Raw genomic sequence first — 15,613 nt, 5'->3', positions numbered from 1 at the left:
GGAATGAGTCCGTGCCTCCTCTTTTCCAATCAGGTAAATGTGGACATTCTCACCAATTTCCTGTACACAAACGAGGAACGTCAGACACCACGTGTATAAATACATGCAGAAAGAAAATAATTCACTTCAAAAGCTTTTCTTTTTGTATTTAGTTTATAGATTACAACCTTGAGATTTTCTTGGAGGATGCAAGAAAACTCCTCTCTTTCCACCTTATTTTGGTTTATCCATGATTCAATGGCCACTGTTGGATTCTGGGAGCTTGGAACGCCATCTGAATGCATGCAAACACAAGGCAAGGTGGAGCCGCATGAATATACATTTGATATATTTGTTTGCCATTTATATCTTTGTTGAAGATTTGATAGTGTAGTGCAGGAAAATTCAGTTAAAACTGTAAAGTGTCCAGTAAGTCAATGAGGTCTGAGGTTCTAAATCCTGAAAATTATATAAAATTAATAAATAAATAAAAATCAGAAACATTTTTAAAAATGCATTTCAATTCATGTTTTAATATTGTAGAATAATTCAACAATTTTTTTTAAAAATAAATGTATTTTTTGGCTGGCAGTAATGTTTAATGTTAAAAAAGGAGAAGGTACCTTTGATGATGTCCAAGAGCAGACAAAGAGGAAGGTTAAGAAATTCTTCAGTCTGATGAAGCTGGGTCAGGTGGATTTTAGCACAATGCTTGGCTGCAGTATACAATTCCTGGTCACTGTGTCGATCTGCAAGCCACATCACCTAAGCAAAATATATAATCAGAAATATACAATTATGACTAAGTAACATATACCTTCAGTCTTTTGAGTTAGAGTGACTCACCTGTAAGCAGTTCTTGACCTCTACAGTCCGTGAGAGAAAGCGGGAGCATTCCTCAAACAGTGCCGTCAGCTGGTACATGTCTGCCATCTCGTACGTGTCCTGCAGCTCCTCCACTCTTAGTTTAATTGTGCCATGATAGATGTAGTCAATCAGCAACTGAAAGACGGTGGCACTAACATCCTTCAGCTCAATCGAGCGGTTGTGGGACTCTTTGAGGTTGGAGGTGAACATAGAGCGGAAAAAACTGCTCTGCGCTGAGAGGACCAACCGGTGTAGTTGAAACTCTCTGCCATCCACAGTGATAGTGACATCAGCGAAGAGGCCATCCTCCAGACACAAATCCATGATGCTCTTCACCACTCGGCTGGCGTGGGAGCGGTCGGTGAAGGTGTATCCCAAGAAGTAGTTATCCTCTCCCACAGAGCCTCCGACACCGAAGCCTCCCTCCTCACTGGACTCCATCTTCACTGCCTGCACGTCAACAAACACAGACAGCATCCGTTTACACCCGCAGTTCAAATTAAGAGAGAATAATACAAAAGCCCTGTCTGTGTTTAGGTTATATTGTTCAGATGCTGTTGAAACGTTTCGAAAGAATGCTGTTCGTTGGAAAAAAAAAATGTTTGAAAAGTACCTTTGATTATCAGCCAATGATTTCTAACATACACCAGATAAACGTTGTGGGTAGTATTAGCTAAATTTAGCAAATTTAGTATTACTATATGGTTTTGAAAACTATCCACTGAAATGTTTTTGGGGATCATCTAGATATCGGTGCGTTAATTGCTGAATTTAAAAATGCAATACATATGACAACACAAACGGCAGATTCACTTCACAGCAAAAACACGCGTGCAAAATATGTAACAGGCTAAGCTAGCTATGTTATGTTTAGGGTTACTATAAACTAGCTTTAGCACCAGCAGCAGCTAGCTAGCTGGCCAGTACGTGAAAATCCAGCCATGCTACTGTGAGTGCAGGTTTAAGTTAACGAGAAAGCTGCAAAAAACAAATTAACCACTTCAAAAGAAAGAAATAATTGAGTATTTTACCAATACTTCCACTACTTTATTATTCAGGAGGAACCGAACTCTTCACCGGATGTAAATAAACCTTTTCTCTAGTCAATGTGAGACGACTCTGCTGTGTGAACTGGCGCTACTGCCACCATGCGGTGGAGTTGGATTACTACGGGTGTAACAACTGCAGAGTGACTCCTGTGCAATTCATGACAAAAAACAAAGTCAAACAGAATTTACGACACATTTCACGAACTCCACGCTTTTCGAGTGTTTTAGTTTATTAACAAGTAACCAGATTGTAAAGTTTTCTTGCAATTTAATGTACTCAGAGCCGAGGCAGCTTGGCCCATGATGTGCTGACTGAGTGTCAGAACTGTGTCTCTGCAGAAAATAATTGATTATAATTGTCAAAACCCCAACAAGAACAAACATAATTCTGTAAATATACAGATATATAAATTGCCAGTTATTCAATGACAAAATATCCTACAAACTCTTTTTCAAATGCTCTGTATACACATCATCACGTCTAGTTTACTATTTCAATAACCTTTCTTTATATTTTTCTGCCTCTTTGAGCTTCAAGTTCTGTTCACTACCACTACTGCATGCTGAGGATAAGAACCAGGCATTGAATTAAAAATCATTGCAGCCAACTGGCTTTTGATCTCTTTTTCCAAGGTGGAAAAATGATTGGTATTCAGGCCGAGCTGCATCTGCACTCCCAAAACTATACGCGAGGTAGAGCAGAGGTAAGACGGACGTGGTGTATGATCCGTCGCTAAACAATCAAGAGAAGAGCAAAAATGAAACAAGTCAAAATTTTCTTTCAAGTTATTTTCGTGCTTTTAATTGGCCAAGCATTAAAAGGTAAGTAGAACCAGATCTTTTTAACTGGCTGTGTGATGTGTACATGTTTACATTATTGAAGATGCTGCATGCACTGTTCAATGTGCTGCTATTTATTTAGATGTTGCTGCAGGCAAACATCCAATTCCTCAGAACATCGGCACGTCAGGATTTAATGCAAACCTGATGTTTGAGGTACCTTTTCCATTTTTATTTTCGAGTTGCCATGTTTGGTTCAGATTAACTGATGCCCCCCCCCCCCAAAATTCTGTGTGCAGATCTTGCTTTATGGGTTGGAAATGGACGAGGACAACAACATTGTCCTGCTTGACAGAGAGCTGGCCTCAATGAGGTCAGGACGAGCTTTTCTGTCTCAGATCAACGACAACATCCCCAGAAGTATAATCTCCATGGCGCAGATGGTGACCATGCTGAAGGGTGAGAGCAGGCGGCCGCTGACTCAGGATCAGTATGAGAGACTCATCTTGGCCACGGTGTACTCTGCCCACCAGGCCCAACATCAGGAACAAGAGGAACAAGAGGCCTGGGGTGGAGTGCTCCTCCAACTGGCCAACATCACAGTCCAGGACCTACGTGGAAGCTTTTTATTTAGTTATGCCTGATTAACACCCTGCCATTCTGCATGAGCTGACTGCGCTTGCAATAAAAAGGCTGTTAGATGGATTTGGGGGAGTGTTTTTGTTTTTAAACATAGGATTTAATAAATATTAAATAAAGCAAGCAACATTTAGAGCACTGTAGATTTCTGCATAGGCTACGTATATACCATCGACATATTTATTAAGGTGAAGCTGTAGCATTAAGGAAATAAGATTTATTACAAATTTATTTATAAAATGTGTAACATTCGCAACGTTTTTGTAAAACTTTTACAAACATATTAGATTAGATTAAAACAAAACCTACCATCGCACACAACACAAATACAAATATGGACTACAACTACTTACTACGGACTTCAAAGTGAAGACGGAAGCACGTGACCATTGATGTGACATCTTATTGGTTGCTGTCGGCTCGTATTGCGGAATGCGGACGGAGGGAAAGTTCAAAATTATCGCAGAAGGAGCTGCTGTTGTGCTTCGAGAAACAGCGAAACACAATGATCAGGCAACCGTAAGTACAGTTTGGTATTCTAACACTATTTGTAATATATATATTTTAAGTATCGTGTTATAGTTTAGATTAGTTAATCGTCCACGGAATCCAAACCGGCGCGGATAATTTAGCTTCGGGTTTCAGCGTTAGCTAAGGGCTAATAAACTAGCGGGTTGTAAATATAGATAACGAAACGCCACACGCACAATGTATTGCTTTTCAGGAAGGGTAGAACGCCCCGCAGGCTTCCTCCCAAAAAACCTTCCAGCAACCAAAAAGATCCGGTCGGGGTGAGTGCCTGACATTCGATTACACTGAATACCGAAAGCTAGCATTCGGTGCGTTCGGATCGCAACGGGACGTGTGTTGTTGTAACGTTGAACGTGTGACAGATTTGATCATTCTGCAAATACTCAGTTGTGTGTTGTACTTGTATTTGTTCAGGTGTACTGTCGCGTCCGGCCCCTGGGCGCAGGAGACGAGGAATGCTGCATCGAGGTGATCAGCAGCTCCACCCTCCAGCTGCATTCACCCGAAGGCTTCAAAACAAACCGCAATGGCGAGTTCAAAGAGGTAAACTGCAGTAATACTTCTCTCTGGTGGGATGTAGCGTTTTCACAACCTATCCACAGCATTACTCTAGATGTTCCTCAGTTATTATTATTTGTAGTTAGTCCCATAAACCAAATCCTGAAGATAAATACTTTAGATCAGATTTGCATCAATCTATGCATTGTACTGTTTGCTTAATGGCCCATGTTTTATATTAAGGAATATCTGTTGATAGAAATTGACTATAATTATGTAAAGATGAGTGTATAATCATTGCATTTTCATTAATCCTTCAGGGATATTCAGATGTCGCAGTAGCAGCAGTAAACTGAAACTGTTAAAATGGTCTAGCTCAGATTATCAGATGGTATTTCCTGTTTTTTAGCAGCCACCTTAGCAGAGCGTTAGGCAAGGAATGGTCAGCTGGCTGCACTCCACTCTTGGTGGCGGGAGGCCAGGAAAGGCTGTACTTCTGTGGAAAGTCGAGGTGTGGCAGGGCCAGATGTGCTACAATCTATTGAGCCTGGAGTGCAGACATTCAGATTGGAGCCATTCCTCTGTACTGACGGGAGCTAACTAGAAGTGGTTGAGGGACATTTCTCGGGTGACTCACTACAGAAACATTCCAGACGGTATCTGAGAGGAAAATATCCCAACCATGAAGTGATGGGATGCATTCACCCGTATGTCTTTCCTCTAGGTCATAATTTATGGTCTGGAGCAGCGTCTGCTAAATTCTTTACAGTACTAGCTTTTCTAAACACGATATAGCTGTCTTGATAAGGTAACTCCGGAGCTTGTCATATTCATGCCATACTGAATATTCAGCACAGAAATGTCATTCAGTGATTTGTCTGTCAGGATAGATGTGACACCTTTTCAAATCAATATACTAACAGACAATTTTTGTTTATTGATTTGCTGATGGTAAACTACAGCATCACCAGCTCAGCGTTTGTCTTAAATAGGATCTCACTTTCCTGCTTTCCCTTCTCAGACACAGTATTCCTTCAAAAAAGTATTTGGAGTTTCCGTATCACAGTTGGAGCTGTTTGAGCACGTGGCCAAGCCTCTTGTTGACGACCTCATTCACGGAAAAAATGGTACGAGCGCCGGCGAAGCTTCAGAAAGAATTGTCTATTTAATCATGCTTAATCAGAAACCGTTTAGAGATGACCTGATTTGACGTCAACAGGATTGATCCTTTACATTCTGGTTTCTGCAGGTCTGCTCTTCACGTATGGAGTCACGGGGAGTGGGAAGACGTTCACGATGACCGGATCTCCAGGCCAGGGTGGACTTCTACCTCGCTGCCTTGACATGATCTTCAGCAGTATCGGACACTGCCAGGCCAAGAGATATGTAAGCAAATCATTAAGAGTTGCGCTTCATAATACTTTGAAATATTTACACCTGTTTATTGTATCAAACTTCATTTTTCCAGGTTTTCAAGACTGACGATAAAAATGGTCTGGAGGTCCAGAGTGAAGTTGATGCTCTGTTGGAGCGCCAACGGCGAGAAAACAACTTGCCTGCTCCTAAAACAACTTCCTCCAGGTGGGCGAGTTGTGTGAAGTCCTGGTCCTCTGCACCAGTGTCACCGATGCATAACGTGAAAGTCGCCACCTTGATTTCAGACAAAAGCCTGATCCGGATATTTCTGACATGATTAAGCCAGAGGAGGCTTACAAGGCAGACGGTGTGGATGAGGACAGCAGCTACAGCGTCTTCGTTTCTTATATTGAAATCTACAACAACTACATCTACGATCTCTTGGAGGAAACTCAAGAGGATGTAATCAAACCAAAGTGAGTTCACAAAACCGACGCCTGTTTTCAGATGCGTAAATGTGCATTTAAAGACATTTCTATCTATATCGAATGGCCAGAAAGGATCTCTGGAAGGCATCTGTCTTTTCTCTTTACCAGGTGGAATGGTGGCGGGACACCTATTCGCCAGAACACTGAGTTCATGTATGTGACCAGTGAATACTCGCTTATCGGAGCCTTGACCTGATCAATGTTTTTCCACCTCAAACAAAGAAAATATGTTGCTTTGATTGTAAATGGAAACTTGTCAATAGTGGAGACATGTCCAGTCTAGCAAAAACATAAAACTATAATCAAATTTCTTGGCAGAAATAAACAAATAAATAAAAATAATAATTCAGATGCAAATGACTAAATCAACATATTTCTGCCAATCTAATCAGGAAACTGCTTTAACTCGGCAGAGTTAGCTGTAACAAGCACGGAATACTCGGGATCCATCTTTCAATGTAGAAAAACATCAGAAAGAACTTATGTTGTCATTGTTAAATGCAATTATTGTTGGTTGCATATCCAAAGGGGAAAAGTTAGGCTGGTTATTTCCTTTAAACTGTCATCTGAGACAAATCCCTCTCACCGATTGAGCCTAATTCAACTTGTGACCATGGAATGGATAAATTACAGACTGTAAAAGTCCGCGACGGCAAAGATCACGAGTTCAGTGCTGAGTACTTACCTGAAAGCTGAGCTCCATCTGGAATGTCTCCAGTGCTGATGAATTTCCTCAGTCCTGAACTATAATTCAAATGACCCCCGCTTCTGTTTGTAGCCTCTGTTCCGGCAAAGCTCCTGTATGGCTTTCATCCTCTGTCTGCTTCTCTGGATGGCTTTTTAATTATCGCTTCGGTTTGGCTTATTCTCCATGGCTGGAATCAAACATTAGTAAACGCCCCATGATCCCAACACCTCCGTGAATAACACCTATCCTTTCTCCATGTAGGCCGCCTCAGTCTAAAATCCTCAGAGAGGATCAGAATCACAACATGTACGTGTCCGGTTGTATGGAAGTCGAGGTCAAATCTGGCGAGGAGGCGTTTCAAGTATTCTGGAGGGGTACGTTTTTTGTAAGGGCTAGATTTAGAAACCAGATACGGTAGTCACATTTCCGGAAGATATAAAAGTGGGAAAGTACTGCTGGCTCTGGGTCTACTGACGTTTTCAAGTATAACTTCACTAAACAAAAACTGACTGGCAACTTTTGTCTTTTCCCAGGTCAAAAGAGGAGGAAGGTTGCAAACACCTGTCTGAACAGAGAGTCCAGTCGCTCCCACAGCGTCTTCATCATCAAACTGGCTCAGGCTCCTCTCGATGCCGACGGCGACAACGTCCTCCAGGTCTGTTGACATGAAAGCAAAATGTCTGATCCCAGATCTGTAGAAGAATCCTCACAAGCACCGGTGTAGACATTCTGGAATTTTTCTGACCTTGTGTCTTAGGATAAAAGCCAAATGGCCGTTAGCCAGCTCTGCCTGGTGGACTTGGCTGGAAGCGAGCGCACGGGTAGGACGGGGGCGGAAGGCACCCGCATACGAGAAGCAGGTCTGATACTTAAAATTCTAAATTTGAACTCATCTGTTCTTAAAATTCATGCAATGCTAAACAAAATTCTTATTTTGTAGGTAACATCAATCAGTCTTTGCTGAATCTGCGAATATGCATCGAAATACTGCGAGAGAACCAGATGTGTGGCACCAACCGGGTATGAGTGAGTGAAGCGGATCGTCGCATTCACTGATGAACCGTGGAGTTAATCGGAGTCTCGTCCTGCAGATGGTTCCCTACAGAGACTCCAAAGTAACTCATCTCTTCAAGAACTACTTTGACGGAGAAGGCAAAGTCAAAATGGTCATTTGTGTCAACCCCAAAGCCGACGACTACGAGGAAACCCTGGTGTGCTCAAACTGCCTGCTTTACTTCTCTTTGAATGAACCGAGATTGAAATCTTCGCTCCCTGATTGACTCGCGGTGCCTTTTTGCCCAGCTCGTGATGCGGTTTGCAGAAATGACCCAGGAGGTGGAAGTGGCCCGACCGGTCGATCGGCCAATCTGTGGCTTCGCGCCAGGCCGTCGCCATAGAAACCAGGCCTTTCAAGAGGAGCTCTCTCGCCAACTCATTGAGCGTGGCGGTCCATCAGACAGAGGTGAGTAATGGTTATTATAATCAGACTTTTTTTTTTGTGTCAATTATAACTCCTAACTTAAACCTATTTAAATTTGTAACTTTAAGCAATAAGCACGAATTATGCATTTTTTTAAATTAAAGGTTGGATAATTGGTTGTGCCTTTTTTAAGTTGGGTTCTAATTCTGCCTTTGAGAGCTGGCAAGAGTTTGGTGTCGTGTCCTTTGTGGAATATTTTGTTTTGATGTTGAGCTGTTTTCTTTGTTTCCATAGACATAGCCTCTGGTATAAACCACCTACTGCACGACCTCCCGCCTCTACCCTCCTGTGAGCTGACCGACCCTCACGATGACGTCACCCTGCCCAGGATGATCGAAGCTCTGCAGAACAGATACAAGATCAGGCTGCAGAAGATTGAAGAATACAACAAAGCAGGTAGCCCGGCACTTCCTAGCTCCGCCCAGCCCTCTGTGGGCTTTCTTCTCGTGACTCGTGTGTTTCTCTGCCTTCATTTGATTTCAGCCAGAATGATGAAATCCATGCTTCAGGCAGTGGACGCCGACCGTGTTGCCAGAAACGATTTTACTCGAGAACAAAACTGCAAACTGGTCGAGAAAGACAAAATCATCCAGCGAAGCAAGGCTGAGATCGAACGCTTGGAGAAAATAACAAAGACTCAAGAACAGAAGGTGAGAAGCAAAATCAGTCAAACCTCCTGGAAATCGCTGGTGAGTAGATGTGTTCGCGCTGTTATTTAAATGGCCCACTTGTTCGGGTTCTAGATTGACATCCTGCAGAAAACCACTAAAATCTACGAGGAAGACAAACGTTCAATGCAGCAGGAGCTGGAAACCAGGGATCAGAGGCTACACAAGGAGCTGTCTGACAAGAGGCGCATGGAGCAGCGCATGCATGGTGTGGTCACAGACACCCAGCACAAGTGGCAGAAGGAATGTGTGAGTAGCTCCTCTTGTATCACCGGATGAATCGGCTGTGATGTGCTCTGACGTCGTGCTCCTTGCTGTACAGGACAGGCGCGTTAATGAAAAGCAGCAGGAGATGCAAAACAAGCTCTGGGTGAAAGATGAAAAGCTGAAGCAGCTTAAGGCCATTGTGACGGAGAGCAAGACTCCAGGGCGCCCCGATCCGCCCCCGCGCCAGACGCGGCCTCGGAGGCCGATCAGAGACGAAGGCATCCCTACAATAAGATCGGCCTCGCCGTCACCACTTCCTGTATGTCGTGCGGATTGATGCGTCTGTCACTCGCTGCTAGTTGAAACAGAATAGCATCTCTTTAAACCGCTGTGCTCTCTCCTGGCTGGATTAGCGTCACTAATCCAACAAAATGGCAGTCGAAACCTTCACTTTCAAAGTTTCACCCATGTGAGATACATTTACTCCCTCAACACATGACATCATAAGACGTTTTCTTTGAATTGACTCATTTTTGCAGCTCCAGAAAGAATGTTTCCTGCACTCCTGTTATGAAACGCCACAAGGTTATTTGCTGCTGTTCTCGGCCGTCCTGCTGCAGCATTTAAATCCTAGAAACTACTACATGCGTCTAATACATGCATGTGAAAGTATATTCTGCATCCTCAGCGCCCCGTTGACTCTATGCATGTCTCTCCAGGGTGAGACGATCACTGGTAAAGGTGTCGTGTGAACAACAATGAAAAAGTGTTCAGGCTTTGAAATGATTTGTCCCTCCACTATCTGGGGGATTTTTCAATATGCTTTTCCTCATATTTAGGTTTCTACATTTGAATATATTCCCTAATATTTTTCAGTTTCATGAAAGGAATCTTTGTCAGATTAGATGTTTTCGTTTTCTAGAGGTTTCCGCTGTTTTTTCTCCTCCTTTAACCGCCGCCACCGCTCTGCAGACGGAGACGCCCGTGAGGCCGCTGCACCGCCGCTCCCGCTCTACGGGTGGGGAGAAGTGGGTGGACCACAAGCCCTCCTCCAGCATGGATTTGGGTACAGTTTTACAGCCCGTCATCCCCAACGCCATCCAGGTGTCTTCACCCACCGAGAAGACCCTCTCAAAGTGTGACCGCTACGTGTTGACGCACCAGGAGCTCGCCTCTGATGGCGAGATAAAGACCAAACTCATTAAGGTGATTATTATTTCCGTGTGTGTGTGTGTGTGTGTGTGTGTGTGTGTGTGTGTGTGTGTGTGTGTGTGTGTGTGTGTGTGTGTGTGTGTGTGTGTGAGGTATCCAACAACATCACGTGCAGTTGACCAAAGCTGCTCCGGCCGATGTTTCACTTACTGTTCCGGAATGCCTCACACGGTCACACGGATCAAAGGAAAATATACCAATCTTAATTTGTAAGCGGGATATTTAACTGGTCAAAATGCCTGCTGTTAAAAACTAAAGACTGCAGGTTAAACCCGTCAGACAGCTGAAGCAGAGCAGTTGTCGCTTACTGGTCTTACTTTGTACGCTCCATCTTACCCATTGGGTAAAAGGTGGTTGAAGACAATCTTCTCTTTTTGGATGAACTTTGAGTATCCTTCCCTCATGTTTGCTGTTGATATTTCAGGGCGATGTGATAAGAACCAGAGGAGGAGGGCAGGCTGTCCAGTTTACCGACATCGAGACACTAAAGCAGGGGCTCACCTCCCTGCCAAGGTAGCAGCCAGTTATTAGCCGTCGACGGGCCAGAGATTTAGGAGGAAGTTTTAACATTTGTCGATTTGCATTTGTTCCCGAAGCCTCAAAAGAAAATCATCAGAGGGCAAACCTGCCGACGGTGATCAATCTGATGGAGCTTGGACCGATGTGGAGACGAGGGTAGGACGATGAATTGATTAGTCTCCAGTAATTTTCACCGATCTAAAATATATTTCATTGCTGTGTCTTTGAAATGTGATTTCTGAGCCAACAGAAGTATACAATTGACATGGACAAAAATACAATTACTTATTAAAATGCTCGCTTTAATTTAGCACTAAATAGAATACAATTACTACTCAGTTAAACAATACATACATTTTATTGCTCGACGGTTTCATTCGGGTAAAGTAGGGATGTACGCTTTATCATAAGTATAGGAAACAAAATATTTGACGAAGGACGGCAAATGTTTCTAATCATGGTGTTGCTGTTAATCATATTTTACAGATGATCCCAATATGGTTTCCAACTTTCTCTTTTGTTCCCAGTGCTCTGTGGCTGCAGAGATGAGGGCCGGATCAAACATGGGTCCTGGATACGGGCGTCATGGGATCACAAAGTAAATCTCTTAACTGTTTCCTATTCACATCAGAGAAATAATTTCCTCTGCAGTGTCTGATTATCTCCGTTCCCTTTCACAGGCGCAGAAAACCCTAAACCCCGCCGCCTGCTGCACCACGGAGCTCATCGTTCTGTCCTCACCTGAATGTCATACAATACTCTAAACTTTTTTTATATTGAGATCTAGTGCTAATATTTAAACACTTTTCATGCTCTTATATGTGCATGTATTACCAAAGCCATTTTGTAAAATATAAAAAAAACTTTGAAGGAGGGGTGGGGGTTTTTTTTTTTGTGGCCTTGCTGCTGAAGAGTCTGCACATTTGTGTGTAATCATATATTCACACGTTACTTGGCGCACAGTGAGACATGACAAAGCTATTGTTTTTTTTTATCCACTACATTTTGTTTGTTGATTGGTCAATTGATTGTTCTGTTTTCCTTGATCTCTGAACAATTCGGGGTTTTTTTACATCTCAGTTCCGAATGAAATTTCTTCCTGCCCCTGATCAGCTGACCTCTCCTGTCTTCACTCTACACCCAGGAATTAAATTCTTTCGCATTAACTGTGTCTTGTTTTTGTAAACAATGCAACATTCTGTTGTCAGCACCTTTCCTCCAGCTCTGGCTTCTAACTGCAGGTTAATCTCTGGCCATTAGGTGGCGGCACAGGAGAGCAGTAAATTGATGTTGCTAGTGACTTGGCTGATTTGCAGCAACAGGAGAGACACAGCTTGTGTCCCCCCAACTTGTGCTATTCAATAAGCATGTTAATATAATACCAGATATTAACTATAGAAGCTGATTCTGGAATCGTTTCCAGGCTTCCTTTTTAATAAAGGTTGAGAGATTCAAAGTGGAAGTTTATCTGGGGAACATATTTGTCTTGTCTTGACATTGAATTCTTGTGTTCCTGCTTCATTCAGTTGAACAATATATTTTTTTATATAGATCCATTTTAATTAGCTTGAAATGAAAGGTTGTGAAGTAGTACAGTTTATCATTTTTTAGAAATGAGACAAAGCAGATATCAGTTATATAGATAGAATAAAGCTCCACACACCCAAATATTGCAACCTCGGACATTTGTTCGATGTCTTGTGGAAACAAACTCAACTGCAGAGGTTTATTAAATTACTGGTTAATATTTAAAAACACAAAATTTACCAAACAAATCCAGGTGAAATAACTAACAAAAGAATATTTTTGGAGCTATTGTATTGATTGATAACAGTGCATATAAATTTAAATACGAATTATATATTAAAAAAAAGTAGTTTAGAAAAGGGAATATAAATTGGCCTAAAAATGAAAGTGCTTCAAAGCCATATTTTTTTTATCAATGTGAGTAAATACACGACTACTTTTGGGAAAGGTTTTTGTGTTTGGGCTAACAAGGAGGAGCAAGCTGTAAATTACTGACCAAGTTGTCTGCTGTACAGTATTTCAAACCACCGTACCACAATGCCAGTGTTGAGTTTTCCTGTCTGTCATGAACTGAGCATAAGCAGCGCTCATACAGGCTTTGAGTAGACAGTTGAAATCCCATCTGCCACCGGTCTGGCTGCGTTTCAATTGGAAAGCACTGGAGAGTGAATAACATGAAGCCTCTTGGAGAGGGTCAAGAGCGAAGAGCAACCAGTGGCCATTAAATTCCCTCCTATGAGATACAGAGTGCTTTGCTTTTTGACCAGGCTCTGTTTGACGTGCCGCACCGCACCATTATCCTCGGCTCCTCACCGCACACACTTCACACCCAAGAGGTGTGATCGTCAGCCTCTGGTTGAGCCCTGATCAACATTAGCAGGCCTTAAAGAGACGTTAATAGGCACCACAATCAGCATCCAGCTAATATGAAGTCTCAAAGCAACACCGTTCATCCAACTGTACGAGAGGAATACATCATTATTTGCCTTTGGTGGTGTGTTTGTTGCCTCGCATTATTAAACTCGAGTGGATTCTGACGTTCTCCTTGAATGCACACAGTCAATTAGACAGTCTCGGATTTTAAAAGCGCAGGCCTGATTGCAATGTTTTATTGACTATTTGCTTGAACGGCTTTGATAAAGAGGTTTTAAGTTGTTCTTTGTCAGGATGAAATCATTTCGCACCAACCGATGAAAGCTAGACGCGCTTTAACAGCTCAAGATGGTATCGTCCACTGTTGCACCAGGAGGGCTGGTAGATTTTCTATTTCTTTTTGACCTTTTCTCCAACCGTATCATATTTGATACATATGTCCTTTCAGTATTTCGATACTTCTATTTCAGAAGTCTGATGCCCCTCCCCCCCTCTGATGGTTCTGAATCGCAGGATTAACTTGGCTGTTTTTTTTATATACATCTCAAATGTATTAAGACAAGATACTATAGAAAATTAATAGCGGCAAGTTGGTATTTAAACTCTCTGTCTGTCTGAAGGGGGGGGGGGAAAGTCACTAGAGACATCTCTGAAAATAATTTAACTGACCTTATTGATGAGGCTCAAAGCAGTCCGAGGTGAAACAGGGGCAGCCTGAAGGACTGACAGGATGGACCAGAATCATCGGCATGACAGTAAAAACAAGAAGCCATCCGTCCATCCATCCGATGGATCCTTGCGACCATGCGTCTGGTTTGGAAAGAAAATGGACTGTTAAATCGAGAGCTTTGTTTTATAGACCGGGTTCCTGCGGCTGCTGGACATCAACCAAAGCTACTGAATAGTCAGAGTCAGAAAGCTTTTCACATTACTGACAGTCATCTGATCATTAATATAAAATGGATTACAGGCCGCTTTATTAAAAGTAGTTATTTTGTTTTAGTAAATTGACCTATTGACCCCTAGGTCCGTGACCTCTTTCTGCTTATGTGATTAAGACGCTGTCCTGAATCAGGCAGTGAAAAGCGGGCACAAGTTCAAATAGGCGTGATGAAAGTGCAACCCGATCCCGTGGCACTCTAGGCTGCACCGGGGCATACGAAGAGGAATGATGGCGGTTTCAGTTGCTTCCAAAGCTGAAACTGAACGATGTGATGTGAAAGGCATTCCCGAACAAGTACCTCAGCCACAGCGGTCCTTAAAGCAGCATCCATTACAAGGTCTTCTTCCTCCTATTCGTGGTGAGGGTAGCGATCCCTGGCACTGAAAGTCAATTTACTGGGGAAACACGTAAATACTGCAGGAGGGGAGCGCCGTGCAGATCGAGGTCTGGTCTCTGCACCACGTCTCCACATGTCAAGGTTGTGGCTGTCTGTCAGTTTACTGTGTCGGGGGGGGTGAGAGATATGCGAATGCAGATGACGGCCAGTCAATTGTCATTCAGACGATCTCTCAGCCTCTTGGGAGTCATCTGGCTTTGATTTTTCTCCTTCACTGCTTGTTTAGCTCACTCCTCTGCCTTAATGCATACTAAAAGGCACGGCGGCGCAGTGAGGCAATGCGTTCAGTGTCGATGAAAGGTAAAAGCTCCCACGCGCTCTTTTCTTCACATTTGCAGAGATTTCTGGTGGGAAAATGGTGTTTTTTCGGTTGTCCTGGAGCACTTTAGACGAGAAATTCTCCGACCCTTGAACACACGTGTTGCTCATTCAGAACACCTCGTCCAATCAGCTGCCTCCACCGCCTCCTGCGTTGCGTTTCGCTGCTCTCACCTCGTGCACGTTGATGACCTTTTCCCAAAAAAGGAAACTCGAACAGAAGTTGGGCCCGTCACTGTGCGTTTTATTTCCCGTGGTCCGCGGTGAATGAGGAATCCATTTGTCTCTGTGCTTTCTGTGGCTACACATCATCACTGAAAGAGTTGACCTCTGACAAATACAATTCAAGACTGCAAATATTGGAAGTCATTGTTGTGCAAGTCTCATTATAGCTAGCAGAACTGGGCTGAGTACTGTTTTTCCGCTCCGTCGTTGCTCTTGGCAGCCGACTAAGTGCTTGCAGCTGCCAGTTGAGTATATTCTCTTTGCCCAATATATGTGGCTTGGCTGCACTTTCAGCTGGCTGTGTCCTCTCTGTGATGACAGTATGCCATGACACATTTTCATTGACTCACGTTTATCGTAACCACAATC

General features: G+C 43.1%; 3 protein-coding genes across 3 annotated transcripts; 2 read left to right on the top strand and 1 right to left on the bottom strand.

Moving 5' to 3' along the window:
- Positions 1 to 6: 6 nt before the first annotated feature.
- Positions 7 to 1,287, bottom strand: LOC137916805 (kelch repeat and BTB domain-containing protein 4-like; the record flags this gene model as incomplete). Its single annotated transcript, XM_068759771.1, has 4 exons — positions 826 to 1,287; positions 603 to 744; positions 168 to 274; positions 7 to 60 (listed from the first exon to the last, which is right to left on the bottom strand). Coding segments are annotated over exons 1-4 (765 nt in total), but the record flags the coding sequence as incomplete, so codon positions are not given.
- Positions 1,288 to 2,653: 1,366 nt separating this feature from the next.
- On the top strand, positions 2,654 to 3,319 carry LOC137916804 (protein FAM180A-like). Its single transcript, XM_068759770.1, has 3 exons — positions 2,654 to 2,717; positions 2,818 to 2,891; positions 2,975 to 3,319. The coding sequence occupies exons 1-3, from the start codon at positions 2,654 to 2,656 to the stop codon at positions 3,317 to 3,319; spliced, it is 483 nt and encodes a 160-aa protein (XP_068615871.1).
- Positions 3,320 to 3,819: 500 nt separating this feature from the next.
- LOC137916803 (kinesin-like protein KIF23) lies at positions 3,820 to 11,709 on the top strand. Its single transcript, XM_068759769.1, has 23 exons — positions 3,820 to 3,833; positions 4,039 to 4,105; positions 4,260 to 4,388; positions 5,365 to 5,470; positions 5,593 to 5,729; positions 5,812 to 5,924; positions 6,005 to 6,175; positions 6,296 to 6,340; positions 7,137 to 7,249; positions 7,409 to 7,530; positions 7,633 to 7,735; positions 7,816 to 7,895; positions 7,967 to 8,086; positions 8,178 to 8,337; positions 8,590 to 8,751; positions 8,839 to 9,005; positions 9,099 to 9,272; positions 9,346 to 9,549; positions 10,203 to 10,436; positions 10,867 to 10,955; positions 11,039 to 11,117; positions 11,489 to 11,559; positions 11,642 to 11,709. The coding sequence occupies exons 1-23, from the start codon at positions 3,820 to 3,822 to the stop codon at positions 11,655 to 11,657; spliced, it is 2,676 nt and encodes an 891-aa protein (XP_068615870.1). The 3' UTR covers positions 11,658 to 11,709.
- Positions 11,710 to 15,613: the final 3,904 nt, after the last annotated feature.

This window comes from Brachionichthys hirsutus, unplaced genomic scaffold (assembly GCF_040956055.1).
Source record: "Brachionichthys hirsutus isolate HB-005 unplaced genomic scaffold, CSIRO-AGI_Bhir_v1 contig_1400, whole genome shotgun sequence".
NCBI classification, from domain to species: Eukaryota; Metazoa; Chordata; class Actinopteri; order Lophiiformes; family Brachionichthyidae; genus Brachionichthys; species Brachionichthys hirsutus.
The sequence above is the reverse complement of the archived record's forward strand: the minus strand, read 5'-3'. Positions and strand labels throughout refer to the sequence as shown.